Source organism: Echeneis naucrates, chromosome 10 (genome assembly GCF_900963305.1).
Source record: "Echeneis naucrates chromosome 10, fEcheNa1.1, whole genome shotgun sequence".
NCBI classification, from domain to species: domain Eukaryota; kingdom Metazoa; phylum Chordata; class Actinopteri; order Carangiformes; family Echeneidae; genus Echeneis; species Echeneis naucrates.
In genome coordinates this window covers 5,936,165-5,954,808 of record NC_042520.1, presented here as the reverse complement: position 1 = coordinate 5,954,808, position 18,644 = coordinate 5,936,165, and the positions used below count along the sequence as shown (strand labels likewise).

At 39.0% G+C, this 18,644-nt stretch overlaps 2 protein-coding genes across 6 annotated transcripts in view; both read right to left on the bottom strand.

Annotated features, from left to right (window-relative positions):
* The window catches only part of fam13b (family with sequence similarity 13 member B), a 62,797-nt gene extending 52,790 nt beyond the window's left edge, over positions 1–10,007 (bottom strand). For 4 of the 5 annotated variants that reach the window (XM_029512050.1, XM_029512055.1, XM_029512054.1 and 1 more), the window contains exon 1: positions 9,704–10,006. The gene's annotated coding sequence lies outside the window, so the exon portion shown is untranslated. Of the gene's footprint in view, positions 1–9,703 lie in introns of all 5 variants that reach the window. The other variant, XM_029512053.1, reaches the window with a different exon arrangement.
* Positions 10,008–10,803: 796 nt separating this feature from the next.
* Positions 10,804–18,353, bottom strand: cxcl14 (chemokine (C-X-C motif) ligand 14). The gene is made up of 4 exons (XM_029513107.1): positions 17,966–18,353; positions 16,509–16,614; positions 12,999–13,112; positions 10,804–12,725 (listed from the first exon to the last, which is right to left on the bottom strand). Exons 1-4 carry the CDS (start codon positions 18,336–18,338, stop codon positions 12,710–12,712), a joined length of 609 nt encoding a protein of 202 aa, XP_029368967.1. The 5' UTR covers positions 18,339–18,353; the 3' UTR covers positions 10,804–12,709.
* Positions 18,354–18,644: the final 291 nt, after the last annotated feature.

Below are 18,644 nucleotides of genomic sequence, written 5' to 3'. Positions count from 1 at the left end.
GAGGTGAGTTGGTGTTATGTAAGGTAAAAGAAGATCTGAAAGATGATGATTAGAGAAAAAGGAGCAGGGAGAAAGGAAGTGACAGGAAAGAAAGAGTAAGTCAGGTAAAGAGAGGCAGAGCAGGAGAGGCCAGAGTTTGTCCTTGAATAGGCAGCAGCAGTTTACTGTCCTAGCCTAGTTTAGCCGCTCCTCCCCACCAAGCCCTGTTGGAGATAAATTAATAAGCACATGCCTGCAGGGTATGTGGGCTTTTTCAGGCCTAGATATCTCATACTCTCCCCAAGCTAGCAGAATCCTCCCTTTATTTATGTTTGAGTTGAAGGAGCATCCAGGTAAAACACTAGTCATTGTATATAGATTTAGCTTCACATTACAAGAGGCAAGAAAACAGTTATCAAACCATTAGGTCATCCTTTAAACAAGATTTGGTTTCCTCCAGTCTAGACTCGATCAGACTTGCTTCAGAGCTGATAAACCATCAATCTTTTTTATTGTATATATCTAATTGTTTGCAGTTTTCATAAGCATTCCCTGCATTTGCTTGTTTTTCTATGATCAAATATGTCTGAGTCTGAACTGCTGCTCAGATAAAAATATATAAATAAATATCAAACATGACTAGAAAGAAATCTCTCAGTAGAAAGGTCAACTTCAAATAACATATACCAGACTTCAGACAGAAAAGCAATCAAATTCATTGTAAGCAGTCCAGATCTGTTTTTACTTGGCTCAGAATCCATCCATCAACTAAATTTGGTGCAAATCAGTTCCGTACATTTTGCATAGTCTTGCTGACAAACAAAGCAAACAACCCACCAACGTGCATGAGTGAGAAGTAGTTGATAAAAAATAACAATGAACACTGTAGTCTTTATTCAGCTAAAAAGAAAATTGCGCTCCCTGCGCTCCATGCATAGAGAAAAAGATCACACCTCATCTGCATAAAATACAGTTCCACCCCAGCACCACCAGAGCCTCCTGCAGCTAATGGGGAACTGCAACTACTCACTGCCACTGCCGGGGTTAAGTGCCCTCCTTAACAGCATCTGATGGAGGAAGAGGGAGTTTCCCTGAACTGGTGATCTTCCAGTCTTAAGCCTGCTTCACTTCACTCCAGGTTTTCACAGGCGACTCCGACCTTTCATGCTACTCTCCAGTATCTCTAATACAAAGGCTGACATGGCATTCCAGTGCTGTTGAGGGAAACAGCACAATAAGATCCATTCTCAGACCTCAGGGTTTGTGACACTGCAAAAAGCTGCACGCCTACAGTGGAAACACAAGTGCAGCTCTGTGTTGGCAACTGTGGGAGTGGAGGCAAAGTAGCATTTTCTTTGGGACATTTACATAAAGTTTGCTTGTTTTTCTTCTGGCTGAACAGTCAGACGTGTTTTTCTTTCTGTGGAGTTTGGTGGTGGTTGTTTTTTTTTTTTTTCGCTGCTTGGTGATTCCTCAAACAGTGGAGAGGTTTTCAGATTTTTATCGATACTAGAGAAAAGCTTTTGATCACAATAGCTGCTCATATAAAATCCCTTATGAATACTCTGGCTGAACACTTTATTTGCATTCGGGTTTCACAATTTGCCAAACAGCCCTTGTTTTAATGTGTTTGACCTTTAGCTAATTAAACCATGTCCTGGTGTGAATACCATTTAATTTACTGTAACGTTCAACACAGTAAAGCATCTAAAACAAAGAGGATTTAAAGAATAGATTTTATATATTGAAATTATTTAGAATTGCAGGACTTGCACTATTTTTCTCAACATAATATTTCTTATGTTTGAATGATGACTCATGCTCACTGAGCTGAGTGAGCAGGAGTGATTTCATGATACTGGATGTGATTAGTGGATCAACCTGTGCACGAAGAAGTGGTGAAAGCCATCTAGTCCTCAATGACAGGTATTATTTATTCTCACAATATTGATTATGAAATGAACAGCTTTCATATTTTTTGTTAAATGCCTGACAAATCCAGAAACTCTTTCATTGGTGTGCAGAATTTTCCTCTTACTGTTGATGATACAGCATAATCTACATTGACCAGCTGATTTTGTGTCATCATATTGTTCAACTCGAGCACTTCTTTGTAGGAAAAACCATTCATGTGACTAAGTGGACAAAAGCTGCACTGCTTGGTGTTTATTCATTTCGATTTTCATAGTGATAGAAGAAAAGAAAGAAAAAACGTCTGAGCCTACCAATGTTATTATTTCAGAAAACATTAATACTAATACAATAAAAGAACATACTGTTCGGACGGCATTGCAACCAGAATTATCGTCATCCTTTGGTAAAGCCTTTCTGTCTTTTCGTCTCTGCCAGTCTCTAGTTTCAGTTTTGGGCCTTGTTTTGCAATGCGTAACTTTCAAAATAACAAGAAAACAATAAAAGAAACTGATCAGCTCAGATACACAAGATTCCCATAGTTGGGACAAGTTGGGACATTTCTCAACTGGAACCAATTCTCAGTTCCCACCATGAACTGCAACGCAAAGTGGGTTTTCACAGTTTCACTCTGATTTGCAACAACACAGAACTGAAACTTACAGCAGCATCAGGGCACCGTGGATGAACTGTGACTCCAACCTCAGCAGAGCCTGGCCTCAGACGACGACATTGAACTTTATTGATCAGTATCACCTCTCCCTTGTGCTGTGTCTCCCACTGATGGAAATTTCCAGACCATCGCATGTTACCCAACCACCCATCTGCCTTTGCTGCTATTAAAAAAAAAGACCTTTTGTCGCTGTACATTTGACAGCTCTATGAATTCAGTGGTGATGAGTGATGAGGAAGTGAGATCACAATGAATCAATCAGGAACTCCCAAGCCTGTGCTTAAATAACACTGATTAAACAGTCTTTGCTCTGCTATGCGTCCACTGAATGTGACTCAATTAACACTGAACAAATAGCTTACACAAGATTGTGCACATCTTGTCATTTCCACCTGTCTGTGTGTTTCTGTGAGTAAACAATAAATCAAATCACCAGATCTCACAGTACACTGACATCTGTGTAGACAGAGCACACAAACAGTGACCAAGCAAACTGCACTCAGCATACAGAGTCAGGTAACTAAAGATTTATGGTCCTTCTTAATATTCTGAGACTTTTAAATGCACATTTTTGTTATTAATGGAAGGCCTCTAGGCCAGGAATGTGTTTTAGGCCTATGGATTTAGCCACTGGTGCACTCACTTAAAACAGAGGCAGACAAATGAGGATTTGCTGCTGAATTGCTTTGTGGCCAAGAGTCAAATGCGTCTTCACATGTACCGTAAATGGCATCAGCTGCTTGTGAGGATGTCCCTGTTAAGTCACTCTCTTTTAAACCATGTCTCATGCCTCCTCTGGGAACAAAAGCAACAAAAGTCTACGTTTACCCATTTCTTATATTTTAACTGTCAAAAAGCTCTCCTTCTTTGCCAGAGAAAACCACAGGGTGAAAAAAATGTTAATAATCAAGCTTGTGTTTTCTTCAAAGTGCAGCCCCCTGACTGGGAACAATATGCATAATTTATCTGCAATGGTCATGTATTTGTTTTTTAAAAATGTCCTTTTTTTTAAATGCTTTTTTCCTTTTACCTTTTTGGTAAAAGTTAAATCCAATATGTTTATATATAAAAGCAAACAACAGTAAGACTAGGATTTGGGATTGATATGACATTATAGTTGAAGACCTTTGAAAAAATATATTGGGATAGTTCAATATATCAATGTAAGAAACATATCCCTCCACCATTTCAACTAATTCTATTGAATGCCAAACTTAAGCATTAGTACTCACATTGAAGAAGCTGAATTTTGTATATATTTTATATTATAGTAACCAATTATTGAAATATGACTTTAGTTAATTGACTGATTGTTGCAGCTGTTCTGGCCAGTCTCATTATCTTACTCTGTCACAAAGCTCCCTCACAAGATGCCGTGCTTGCCGCAGCTAAAACTGCCATTTAAATAAATCTGTAAGCTGTAATCAGTACCCTCGACCATTTGTCCTAAATGTGTCAGAGAAATAAAAGGGCCTAAGTATCATATTAAAATTTGGTTCTAAATAAAAGCCATGGATGACCTATTGAGTATAGCTCCAGGAAGATGCTTTATTGTAGTTCATCTTGGTAAGCAATGATTCACTGTCTAACATGACCTAAATGGCTCGAGAGGAGAGTTGGCTGGTTTTGAACACTGGGTCTGCTGCCAGAAAACAGACTTTATTACTTCGGTTTCCAATCCAAACTATAATACAGCCAAAGCATACCTGAACGCTAAAGTCAAGATTAAAATTCTGAAGTAGTTGATATATGTACAAAACAATCCCCAACATCAGGTAAACAGGAATCAGTGGGTTTAAAGACAATATCTTTCAGACCAATAGATTTATAACTGTTCTCTGAAATGTTTTAAAAGAATTTAAACATAGCTGAATACAAAAGAGGGTATTTTTTTATGTGCTCACTGTAAAAAGCAATTTTTTCAAGTACTACACATGCATTTGGTCTCAATATTATAATTCTTCTTCCTTGCATCACCATAAACATAAAGAATGGCTTGTTCTTTCAACACATATGATTCCTTATGTTGTCAAACCACAAAACAGACTCATTTTAATTCAAAGGCTATCTGACATCTGTCAAAAAAAAAAAGAAAAAGCTATGGTATATAGCAAACCTGTATTTACAGCCACAAGACTTTGATCACTGTGCAGTCACTCTCGTAACCTGACAGTTTTAACAGATGCTGTACAGCTAGAGCTCTGGGTTTAAACCAACTGAGAACACATTGTCATCCTGAGATTACTTTATCCCAACCAGCTGCTCAGCAAAGCATTCCTCCATCTGCCTTTTTGCACATTCAAGCTGTGGTTTTGGCCTCTTCAGTCTTGGTTTGATAGCTTACTGCTGCAAATGTACCAATGATACACCAACATATGAGCATATTTAATCAAATTCAGAACTCGTCTCACCGCATGCTTACTTAGTAACAACTGACAGGAGCTACTCCAGCTAAACTAAGCTCTGCTGTATCATCATCACTGACATAATGAACGTAGACATTCAAAAAAGCCAGACGGTACATTTCTTGGCAGAAATGGGTTCATTTTGGCTAACCCCAAAAATACCAGTTGACTAAGCAAAATGCAAGCTCTCTTTACAAACAAATGAATGAATAGGCAGAAATATGGATATGCATTTTGTGCGGTTAAAATCTTTTTTTTTTTTTTGATGAGCACAATACTTTCGGTAGTAATACTGAAAGCAGCAAAAATTTCCTTTCGCTTTTGTGGTTTTCACATAAACAGTGTTAAAAGCAACCATTTATGGAATCCAGAAAACAACTGAAACAATCAAACTGAGTAATCAATCAACTGGATAGTCGTCAGCAACCCTTTGGATAACTTAATGGTTTGCAGGCTGTTTGAAGAAAAAATCTCTTTCTCAATTGTGAGAATGTGCTGAATGTCTTTCTCTGATAAGAAACTGGCTTATTTTTTTGGTATTGAACTGTTTGTTGGACAAAACAAGCATTCTTACATCACCTATGGCTTTTGGAAATTGTGCACATCTCTTTTCACTCCTTCCTCATATATAACAGGCAAAAAGATCCTTCAAATAAATAAACCAGGTAGGTGAAATGAAGCAATGTGATTAGTTCATAGGCGCAGTATAATGAGCACAATCTGCATTTATCATGTCAAATTCTTCTTTTTCACAGGCTCATGTCACTTCGCAACCAACAAGCAACATAGTAACATAAAAAGAAAACAAATGGCCAAACTAATGGTTATTTAACAACACTGGAAACAATAAAAAGGCACCATGGAAACGACATGCACAACTAATGAAAGAGCAAGTGGAGAAACAGCAAAAACAAAACCTTTAGTGTAGCTTGTTTGAGCAGGCAACCAGGAAAGCCTCTTCTTCGTCTTAATTAGAAAATGTATGCTAATGAAACAAAATATTCATGTGTCTAGTACTGGAACTTTTTTTGCCAAACTTTGTAACTATTTCAAAAAAGTAAAAGCTCACTTCATTCCTCGAAACAGGCCTATTATGTCACATAAGGGGGTCGAACAAACGGACGTCCCTTATTTGCGTAATAAGCCTGTCAGACACTACACTAAAAGTACAACTGGCATCTATTAGTCTTCAGACTCATCTCAGGCATTAACATTTTATCATAATAAATCAGTCTACATCATTTTTTTGTAGAAGCATAAGAACACCTAATATGTAGGGAAACCACTCTCCTTCTCTGAATGAATGGATTTAAATTTCTGTAGAAGCCTTTGCTCGTTCAGTTTCCTAAAGCACAGTCTCTATTTGCATAATCTTTGCAGGAGGTCAATGCAACACCGCGCAAAACTGCCTGCTGCCATTTTGCTTAAATGTACAACAAGGGACAGTCTCCACACCTTATTTGCTAAAAGAACTCAGCTGCACTGCTTTGATTACTCCTCATTTTTGGATTTTTATGATTATCCTATCTTATACAGGAGACACACTATTGTTCCATATCTTAAAAGAAATGGGGTGGTTAAGGAACGTATTCAGATCTGTTCACATCATACAGATGTGGACATAAGAAGACTCTGATTAGTCGCCTTCAATCTGGTAAATTTCTGGCAGTGTTTGTGCAGCTTTACAGAGATTTGGACCACATTGGTTTAGCTTGGCCCCTGTCCACTGAGTCTAAAACAACCACTCACTGACCTGGCAACAACAATCCCACACTGCAGGCAGCTGTGTGGTTATGACACTGCTGCGACTGCTGTGTGTGTGTGCGTATTTTCCTTCCATATAAAAACTATGGGTCATCTTACGTACACAGTCTTATCTCACATTGCAGGGGGTTGGAGATTGGACACTGTTGGTATGTGCATACGTGAGGTCCTTCACATAAAGGGCTACAGGTTCAGCTTCAGTCCACTTATGGGGAAAGAATGCAAGTACATCTACATGCACATTTTATCAGCACTGTCACTGAGTTCACTCAGTCATAATATTTTTTTTAAAGACAAATATATGAAATATATATTTTTTACCTTTATAACAATGTGAAACCAGTTTGATGAAGTGACACTGTAGTTGACAAGCTAGCAAGAGGAAAGGTATACATAACCTTTTCATGATACTTCTGAGTATCAAGCAACACTCTTCGAAAGCACCACAATGTGCAGCCTCCACAATAACCATGACGCTGTGAACTGAACCATACAACCATTATGAAAGTAGGATTTGTCACAGGATTGTTTCATTACAGCAAATTTCTTTCAGCAAAGTGCACCAATACTAGCTAGGCAAAAGTTGACATTATCAAAGGCTAGTACAGCGGCTGACTAAGCAACCAGTTTACTAACCTTTTTTCAACATCAGCACCACAGCGAAGTGGACATTTAAGCCATTCTGTTTGTATACAGTATCTGCCCTCTCAAAAATCCAACTGTTTTGTAAACAGGTTAAACTTTACTGAGCTGTAGCATATATACAGCGCATGTCCCCCAGATAAGATCACACATCATGTGTATTCTACGAAGTGGCTGTATTTGAAATCTAACTTGCTCGTGTTGTTATCGTTGTGATAGTGAAGTCACAAACCATAATTTCCGGATTATAAGATGCTACTTTTTTTTTATACACACTTTGAACCCTGTAGCTGAAACAACTATGTGGCTAATTATTGGATTTTTATCGGTAACAAGCTTCATGCCACCAATAGATTTAGTGTCACATCAGACCAATGAAATTACAGAACAGGTCTCAGTGGACCAATGAAATTGTTGGAATTTAAGTAAAAGCACCCACAACCAATTCTTCAGATCAGTCATTTATTTTGCACTTCATGAAGCAATGCATATGATGCAGCTTTCAAATTAAAGGCAATCAGTCTGGCAAAAATGTGACATCTTTCTGTGTAACATAATTCCTGCCATATGCTGTTTCCTCCCATATTTCCAACACCTGCGGCTTATAAACAAGTGCGGCCTATGTATGTACAAAACAGTTTTTCTCTTTAAATTTAGCGGGTGCAGCTAATATTCAGGTGCACTTTATAGTCCGGAAATTATGGTAGATAAATGTCAACAAAAAGCAAAATAAAGCATTGTTTCCAGTGAGCATTTTTACCTTGGTATCATAGCTTCATCGCCTATTAGTATCAGTTTCAGGGCCTTTCCACCTCAGCGTATATAGCACATAAATATGTTTCACAACATTTCACAACCTAAAAACTGCACATGCCTCATGAAATCAGCACAGCCTTCTGTGAGTAAGAATTACACTAATACTCCTGCAGAGATGCATTTAAAAATAACTCCCTCCATGGCAATATTGAACACACCTAACGTGTAATTACATGAGTGCAAAGATAATACTTGATTTCCTACTTTTCTTGTGCCATTCAAATAGCATATGTTACTATCTGTTACTATCCCCTCTGTCTAAGCCAGTAAATATGTGTTCATTAGAGTGGTAACAACATTTCTGATGTTGCTTTCTCACTAAATAGGTTTGGGCTTGGTCAGACAAAACTAATTATTAATTGCAGTCCTACTGATAGCATTAGTTTGATGTTGTATCTGAAGAATGGCCTACATGATCACCAATGTCACAGCTGCTGACGAATCAATGAAAAATGTCACATCTTTAATGCTGGAAGAAAGACAACCTTTTCTACACCGTGTTGGTATTTAGGTATGAATAAAGGTTTTCCATGTATGTGCAAAGTCCTGCAGCTAACATTTATAAAACATGACAGCAGCTTCCGTCATGTCTACAGCTCCATATGGAGAGTCCAGTCCGTCCTAATTCATGCCAACCACCGGATTGAAAAAGGGTTTCAGGCAGCCTTCAGGAAGTCATTTAGCATTAAAGTTAAATCAACACAAGCAGGGCCAGAAATAGTTCAATGTCTGTGATGACTGTTGCTGCAAAAACACCAGAACATTCCTGCAGACTGCTGAAGCTGTCCAACACTGCTAACCAGAAAACGAAAGTAAGACCAGCCAAAGAAACTGTAGATACCCGAACCCCAGGATGCACGAAGTGTCTGAACACTGAGGACGATCACAGCTGAGAGAAATCAAATGAAATTAAATTAAAAAAAAAATACATATCCGGATGATTCCCATCGCGTCTAACAACCCGGCTGCAGAAGCAGTAAACACGGATAAACTACGAACTGAAGCATCTGTTAAATAACGACTGGGGGACGTTGGTTGGGAAATGAAAACGAAAGAAAAATCCCAAATTTTGAATGATTTGAGGCATTTTTCTTTTCCTCCTTTTAGCCTGGTGCTGCCTGCGGAGCTACAAATGTGACGGGACTAACCGTTAGCCGTTAGCTCCCCAATCAGTTCAAATAAACCCACCAACGGTTTCTGTTGTTGTTTTGGGTTTTTCTTTTTTGTGTGTGTGTGTGTGTGTGTGTGTTGATGTTTACAGAAAAGGTTGCACATTTAAACCTTATCCTGCACGTTAGAACACAAACTTCAGCGGAAAAACTCGTTAACAACCTGTTAGCAATTAAAAAAGAAGACAGAAAACAAACACATTAAAACAGACAACACAAAGCGTCTGGCTGCACAGTTAGCTTAGCTGGTTAGCATTAGCGGCTAAGATGCTGAAGTGAACCAGAAGCGGAGCTGTTAGCGGGGGGAAGCTAATCAGCCGCCCCCGGGCTCACGGTTACCTTACCAGGTCAAAACAAGCAGCAGCGAGGAGCAAAGATGCATTAATTTCTTCTTGGGGCTGTTATAATGTTTTTTCGTTGTTCGTTTTGTGTAGCCGACGTCTGAAGGAGACGGCAACTTCGACGAGATCAGAGCAGGCGGCGGAGAAACGTCGTCGGGAACATCGCAAAGACAGCCGGAAAAAAAATAATAATGTGGTTCCTGTTTTCTCTTTTTTCTCCTTTTTTCTGCTCCGACTGGCTCCGATGACCGATCACAGGTCGTCTCTCTCTCTCTCTCTCTCTCTCTCTCTCTCTCACACCCTCCGGGGACGAACCTGCCAAATACTGACCCCGCCTCTCTCACTCTGATCACAGCGGGAAGCAGCTGCCAAATAGTGACCCCGCCTCGCCGACAGCAAACCTCCGTCATCCTCACACACGAAACTTATTTATCCATTAATGTTTCCGAAAACTAACCGACTTCGTTCATCTGGTCACCGCAGTTTAACTCCGCCAGGAACATTTTGTCTGAGTGGTTTGAGTGACTCATAATGTGTGTTTGTATGTTTATATTTTTAGTTGGTAATCCTGGAGGGACACTTTATATGTAAATGTTACATATGTACATGAACATTATGTGTTACAGAAGCACACAACGTCGTTCCTGTAGGAGACAACAATCAAAGGCCACATTAGCAGGGAAGTCCTGACAAAACAGCTTAATGGAGAATTTGTCTAAAAAATGTAATTAAAGATAATTTAATCTCAGATATAAATAGACTTTGCATTTATTTAAACTAGTATAAATAATAGCAGTTTCCTTCATGTGTTCCTTTCTTAAATGGAGATGATTTAATAAACCGCTTTGTAATCCTGATTTGCACCTGAAATAAAGATAATGTCATCAAAGTGAAAATGTGTGATGAGTCTGATTTTATCTTTATTGTCTTTATTTATATCAAAGTGTTCGGATGCACATTCACATGCATATAAGTTTCGGAGGTAGTTGGTATATGCCGCCACCTGCTGGACTGGTTTCTTTTTGCCTTTACACATCTGCAACAGTTTTCCTTTCGTTTCAGCTCCAGTTGAAGCTATTTGTTCAATGAATCCAATGCAGACATGCACTGCTCTATAGACATTTATTGCTGTTTATTGTTGTATACTCAGAGGAACGTCTAACTGTGTGTTTGGTGGGCCAATCCAAACACTCAAGCGCCAAATATTTGTTACCAAACCAATATTTAAATAATCAAAAGCAAAAACTACAATGCGGTAATACAATATACATGACGCTATAAAGTCTGAAGGTGAATTCATTCTCACTAATATATAGGCTATACTGGTCCATTTACAAAATGTTTCTTTATATATATTTATATATAAGATATAAAACAAGAGTAATGCACATTCTTCAAAAGGTAAAGAAAATGTGTTGTTTTTGTATAAATGCAGATATATTTGTATGTGAATTCTGTTTGGTGGCAACAAAACAACACCTAACAGTTATTATTACAAAGTGTATCCACAACATACAAATGAATAACACAACTGACAGTGTTGTTCAGGAGATCATGAACGAGCAGAGTATGAAAACCCATACAGGTCTGAGGGAATGGTCATTACCAGTACTGACGAATCGCCTAATCTATATTCAAATTTATGCTGAAATGTAATTCATTAGTTATTTTATGAACAAACAGTTATAATGGTTTGAGTTTATTGCAAAATTTTCCTTTTCCAAAGCTGAAAAAAAAAAAAAAAATTAATTTATACTTCATTGAACTCCTCTGTGCCATAAGCTAAACATCGCTGTTCAGAAAGTATGATTTTAAAAACATATTAGTGAGCCATACAGTGCCGGATGTTATGGCTCCTTATTACCACAAAAATGGGTACTGTAGTCTGTTTGTAGCCATCACTGTAAACATTCAGTAAAGAACCTAGTGTGTGTAGATCCACAGCTGAAAAAGGGGTTATTGGTCCATTAAACATCAAATTGAATATAACCAGCATTATCCCAATATCGTAGCTCAGTACAGTGGTGATAAAGACGTTTTGTATTGCTTCATTGTACATTTGTTTCAACATGTGGAACCAAAAAAAACAACAACTTTTAAACAGTTAAAATACACAACAGATCTTCTTTCTTCCATAGTCTCACTATTGTAATCTTTTTTTTTTACCTGAACTCCAATCCAAAGACTACTTTATATAGCAATGGCACATATTAACTGTTTGGATTCTTTAATATCTACTGAAACTACACCCTGCAAGTTAGTGAAATTGTGTTTTGTAAAATGTGTGCTGCAGAGTGGTGTGTTTGTTTGGCACATATAAGTAGCATGGACCTGAAAAACACACACACACAAACACATACATGCATGCACATGTGTGCACACAAACACACACACAGTGGTAGATCTCCTCTATGACTGAACAACTGAAACTTATTTATCATATGTAACCACTCCCTCTCCTCTACACACACAGAGAAGAACCTTTATCACTGCATTTCTACTACAACCTTAAAACACAGGTAACCAGATCCTAAAGGTCGATGCTGTTCAAACAGCATACCTGTCAAGAGCGAATACAGAGCAGTGAAAATCTCAACAATATAAACGCATACACTGTATCTGTCAAAGAAAGGTTTGCTTGTTTCTTACCAACAGCACATTCTTCATTTTGAAAGAAACCTAAAACCCAAAGCAAAAGAGAAGTCCCTTAAATCTGTACAAACCTGCAACAGTTTGAACACAGACAGTTGTGCCTTGTCCACTATTTGACAAGTATACCTACAGCTGTAAAGACTGGAGAAGTGAGTGACTGGAACTACATTGATGTCTGACTAAATTGAGCCCACCAGCTGATATATGAACTAAAGATATCTCTTAATGCGTTTGACAGATTTCAGGCAGAAGAAGGGGAAGCACAGTTTGATTTGAGTACATCGTGCACTTCTCGTCCTGGTGGTGGCGTTTTTTATTTTGTCTCACTTGATCCACGTTTGCTGGGTAGTCGATGCGTTAGGCCTCGTACACCCTGAGAGAGAAACAAAAAAGACTTCATGTCAGAGCGATTTTAATTTGTTCCCATCTTTTTTTCAAGAGTTATATCTTTGGCCGCCTTAACATTGGCTCATTGGTCATCTGCTGCCTCCGTAGAGATCATATTTTGTATTGAATGCACTGGCCTAGTGGATGTAAGTGGAGGGTCGTTCTTTTAACCCACAGAGCTCCTGTGGAAATGTGTTAAACGTATATAGCTTTAACTATTTTTACTCTTGGACATAGACGAGACAGACAAAATCATTACCTGTGTTTGTCCTTCCAGATACGGAACCATTTTACCAGATTCTTGGTGCTCTGAAGTTTGGGATGAAGGCAGTACTCCTGCCCCTTGAACCGAGCCACGTTCTCCATCGTCACACTGAGGTGGGCAGCAGAGAAGAAAGGAGCAAAAAAAAACAGACATTTGGACATACTGAACCCCCAAAAGACAAGATATTTCACCTCCATCACCCTGATGAAGGTTCGTTAACCAAAAAGAAAGAAAGACAGAAAGAAATGAAAAATGTTTGCACCTGCAAAAAAATGTGTTAAAAAGCTGCACAATATGTTTGGAGGTTAACACGTAACTCCAATAGTTTGTGACAAAGCTGAGATTGACTATCAGACCAAAATTGTACCAGACTCTGAAATGAACTTCAGTGACACTGAATAGAGTGCAAACAGAAATGTGAACTGTTTCCAACCATTGGAAGTCCATCTGAATAGAAACGGGAGAAGTTGTAGCGCGGTTGACATGTTTTTGCCCCAAATTTAAGCTGTTTTCTTTGCCTTCCTCAATAACATTTCCCCAGTCAGATGCCAACACAATTCCAAAGATCAGCTTGCACTCGGATGCCAGTTTTTTGGCACTGAAACAATATTATGGAGGTGTCACTTCTAGATGTGACATCTAAAGCTCATTGAATCAGTTAGTATGTCTGTAACCCTCCGCTTAAGGCAACGACAGAGACAGTCTGCCTGCATGTGGCATATTCAGGCCAAACAAGAGAAATGTGGGAAAGACACCCACCGTGTCCTGGGGCCTTTTCCTCCACTGACACTCAAAAGCCTGCCTGACCATGAATGTTCAATAAGCTGACTGGAAGAGAAAAGACTCAACTCCTGATAAAAATGTTGCTTTCAGTAATTATAAGGATTAGATTAAAGTGTTTTGCATCTATTTTACTGCCCATTCATTTGTCACGTTGTTTGGCAATCGAGGTTGAGTTGGGTGGCTCTAAATGTTTTGTTATGGAAGAACTGAGCTGAGTGTGTGTGTGTGTGATAGAGACCATGAAAGTGTTTTGTTACGTATGCATGCCAGTGCTCTCATATCTGAGAGACTGTGGTAAAAACATCTTTTCTCTTTATCCATGGCTGCTCAGCAAGAGTTAAAGTTTACCTAATTACTGTGTTAATCTGAGCTTTAGTTCCTCCTCATTATCATTCACCTGGGCAGCTGAAGTGCAGCCACTGGTTCTAAAGGCTCAGATGGTCAGCAAAATGTTTCATGAGCACACAGGGAGAAGAGACGCTACGAGCGAGTTAAAGAAAGAACTCAAGAGCAAAAGACAGAGAAGGGAGAAAAAAAAGGAAAGAAATGATGGTGATCAAGTATTTCACAATATTTCACTTTCTCCTTTTCATCTCCTTCGCTAATCCAGTAGATTTGAAGGGGAAAAACCATAGACAGGAGCTGAAATGATCTCTGCCTGTAACAACTACATGAGCTATTCTGTAAAATCACTGGACTAGTACATTCTGGTGACAATACTTGCGCTTTTTGTTTTTATAGTACAAATTTCACAAATTTTACTAACGTAAAGCATCTAATCCAATAAAGGTATAAAACATGTTTTAATAAGGAGCACCAAAATAATAAACAATATATGTAAAAAGTGGTTAGAATATTAAATATCAACAAGAAACATTAGATGAGTTGGAAGATGACAGAATTTAACAGCACATTAAAGAGGAAATTGAGAAATAAGGAAACAACATGTCAGGACTCTCAGCTTGTGTGTTTGTGGTGAGGAGTGGTCGCGCTGAATGCCAAACTGAGTGCCGTGAACCAAACAGCTCTGACAAAGGCCAGAGGGGGGACTCTTAACTCATTTCTCTCTTACTTGCTTTCTTTCTTTGCTTTCCGGAGCCTGCTGAGGCTCATTTTTCACTTGGCACCAGCGACTGGTGGCCCCCATCCCATGCTAATAGATCAGCCTTAAATAATAGTTACATGGCTAAAGACCTGTAGATGAACAAAGACTAAAAGCGATACTACTCAGAGCTTAGCTTTTTTTTTGGCACTCACAATTTCCTACACTTCTTGATTAAAGAGCAAAAATTCGACTGCTTCAGTTTAAAAATCTCATAGGACTTTTAAATCAAAACCACTTTTTATTATCTTTAAACGTTGATCTTTCATCGTATAAGCCAAAATTGGGCACAATGGCATCAAATCGACAAAAGAAGTAAATTCTAACATTAAAGTATCGGGAACCAACAATCCCTTATTCTATAAAGTGAGATTTTCATGTCTTTTATTTCTGATAAACAGGTCTAGCGTCATAATACTGACACTACAACGTTCTGAAACTGAGCACTAAAACAAGTTGTCACAACAAAACAGTCACTGCTCTCAGCCTTACCATATATCCATGTATATTATTACGTGAAATCATTTGGTCCAAAATTGGATGTTAAAAAAAATTCTCCACTGTACTTTTAAAAAATTTCAGTTATTCATGTCATGCCATGAATAATTATTTCTTAAAAAAAAAAACAACAACAACAACAACAACAACAACAACAAACAAACGTATTCATATCACATGCACACAATCTGTTTCTGTGGCGATTGCAGCTGTTACCCAGATTGTGTTGACTCTATCGTATTAGAATTTGCCAGCAGATGGCAGCAGAGTTTGTGGCCGACTCATCAAAGTGCCTCTGGGGAGGCTGATATAACATTCCCATCTGTTGTCCCTTCATGTGACTTTGACGTGAAACTTGAATTCCACACAGAAATCACATCTCCCATTTCTAGCTCTGGGTGAGACTTGGCCCCCGAAACTTGAACTCATACATAAAATATAAAGTACGTAATGCAGGCAGGATAAGTTTGTTTATTTAATTAGGGCTGGAATGCCAGTCTGAGCACCACATGCTATCTAAAGTCTGTCTGCATCTTTTTAGCAGAGGCCCAGTCACCATCAGACAGCATAATGGCTGTCTCTCTGCTCAGCCTGTAAGTTAATGGGCCAAAGGTCAGACGGCACAGAGAGCGTGGGCAGGAGGATCAAATTCACAGTCTGTCTATAAATTTGTAAGTGAGACTATTTTGTCTGGAAATAAAGTTAAACCTCTAAGGTTGTGAAGGAGGAAGGTCTTGTACTTGTCTTCCCAGCTTTCCAAATATTAATCAACAATTATCTTTACCTGATGGCTCTGGAATGCGATTAAATAACGACACTATCAACAGACGGTACACGTTCCTAAGTGCTTTAAGCACAGTTGACAGGATGTTTTGATAATGCCTGTAAAGCTGCCAAATACTTTTACAGTATTTGGAGTACAGTCAAATCACAGTTATAACTCTCCAACTGGCTGTCAACCAGGTACAAGCACATTTTACTAATAGTGCACAAATGGAGAGATAAGGGAAGAAATGTAAGGCAAGAAGGGGAGGAAGAACGGCAGCAGAAGAAGAATACAAAGGATGAGAAGGATGAGACAGGAAGGGGGGGCAGATAGATAAAGACAACGTTTTACTCACAATATCATCTTTTCTTGGCAGAACGGGTGTTTGGGTTTGATCTCAAGCTTCTGCACATCCTTGTATCGGATCTTTGGTCCTTTTCTGGTGCACCTGCACTTGTAGGCTGTTGAGGAATCAAACATACGGACACAATAACTGCCTTCAGGCCTGGTATTTTCTCAGAGCAGTCAGTGGGGAGATATTAAAGGTTCAGGTGTATCAGGAAACTGAATAGTGTGACAGATTATTTAAATGGGTCTTGTAATCACTTCCAGTGAACGCACAGAAAAGAACATTCTTTGTAATATGCCAGCAAATTGGCTTTGACTCAATGTGAAATCTCCGGTTGGCCTTTAAATTGCACACTGATGAGGAGGATTATCAGCGCCTGAAGCTCCTGTCTATCAAACAGTGTTACTGCATTTGCACAAAACAATAAATACTTTAACTAAAAGACATATGAAATTGATTTTTAAAAAAAAAGAAAAAAAAGAAAGAAAAGGGGCTTTTAGTTGCAAAGTGAGTATTCTAACATTTACACTTCTTGAATTTTCCTCAGCATAAAAGCTTTGGTTCCTCTAAAACAGTTCTCCATTGAATTTGTGAGAAATAATCTGATTTGATTTGATGTTGAATCCAGTATGTTCTGATAATTCATAGATTAGGAAGAACGAAGAATAAAGTAGGCAGAACACATGGCTTCAGCTGCAGCCTTGGTTGATGCTTGCTGGTTTCAAATACGTGCGATTTGAAATGTTTTGCTTTGTGAACACAGGGAAGGACACAATCATGTTTTCAGATGATGTCAACGAATCAATAAGTTATCTTCGTCAGATTCAGGTTTACTTCTTTTGTCTGCCAACTATGTGGTATGTGATGGTGCTAGTCAGTCCTTTTGGCAACATTGAGCACAGACACATCTTAAAATCTTGTTAATACTTTTTTCTTGTAAAGTTTTATAATTTTTTAAGAGCTACATTAGAGAAGCTGGTATTATTATGATTGTCACCTCGCCCTTTGCCATGGCACCATAAACACTGGCTGAACAATTATTTCAGCAACATCTGGTGAGTTTTAGTTGTCTTGCCTAACAAAAAGTACCAGATGGGGTTCAGGGCCTGAAAGGGATTATAACACTGATGATGACTTCAGATTTCCACATACTTGCAGTCATCCTTCCAGTCAGGCATAAATAAGTTATCAGTGTTTTTGAAGGGACTGGATTTAGTGGTTTGTTGATCAGGAGTAAACTGCATAAAGCCCGGTGGCATTTTGATGTTGTCAACATCTTCACGATATCAACACGCAAACAAAAGCAACACTAAAACACTAAATTGTTGTTTCCAAACCTGCAGATCCAGATTCAAGCAAACTTTGGAGAGAAGGACTGAGTCAAACACACATCACTCCCCCCCCCCACTGCTCATTTTCAACTTCAGCAGTAAAGCTGAACAAATGAAAAGTATTTATTTTACCTTCTGCGCTCAAGAAGTACAAGGCCACCACCAACACCAGGAGCACCGCTGCATACCGACGCATCTCCGCGAACAAGAAGCCTGACTCCTCAAAATCTGAGCTTTCCAAACTGCCTCTCTCAAAAACACCCCAAAAGTCTCTCCGAGTGTAAATAATATCCCCCGCAGTGAGTGCTGGATGCTGGACTGAAGGAGCCTCAGGGTTTCTGCTCTCTGAGTCCTGGTGGTGCGCTGATTGTGCAACTCGGTCTGTGCGTCCTGAGCGTTTGGATGAACCTCCAATCACTCGCGTCTCTGTCTTTGTCTCTCTCTCCCTCTTTCTGTCGGCTGGCAGCAGCCCTTTTAAAAAGCAGCCTGCTGTCCCCCCTCTCATTAATATGCACGGCCAGACAGCGAATCAAACACTTGTGGCCTGAGAGGGAGGGAGTGGAGGAATAACACCAAGTCCACACATTGTCCTGTGAGCTGAGGGAAGGACGGCGTCTGCTGCGATAAACCGGGCTGACCGACAGACAGAAAACTTATGATGACAGGATGAACGTCAAGGGAAACTTTTGCACTCAGTGTTGTGTTACGCTAAAAAAGCGGAATATACCAATTTATTTCTGAGGTTCTGTTATCTGAATTTGTTTTATGAGTGCGGTTTCATTGAGTCTATAGATTACTCACAAATAAGGGA

What these genes read in the sequence shown, in the direction of transcription:
- cxcl14 (XM_029513107.1), bottom strand. Translation starts at nt 18,338, where the DNA reads ATGAGAGGGGGGACAGCAGGCTGCTTTTTAAAAGGGCTGCTGCCAGCC. An exon ending in GTACTTCTTGAGCGCAGAAG is followed by an intron (nt 16,615 to 17,965) that starts GTAAAATAAATA and finishes ATTCCTCAACAG; the next exon opens with CCTACAAGTGCAGGTGCACC. An exon ending in TGCCAAGAAAAGATGATATT is followed by an intron (nt 13,113 to 16,508) that starts GTGAGTAAAACG and finishes TGCCCACCTCAG; the next exon opens with TGTGACGATGGAGAACGTGG.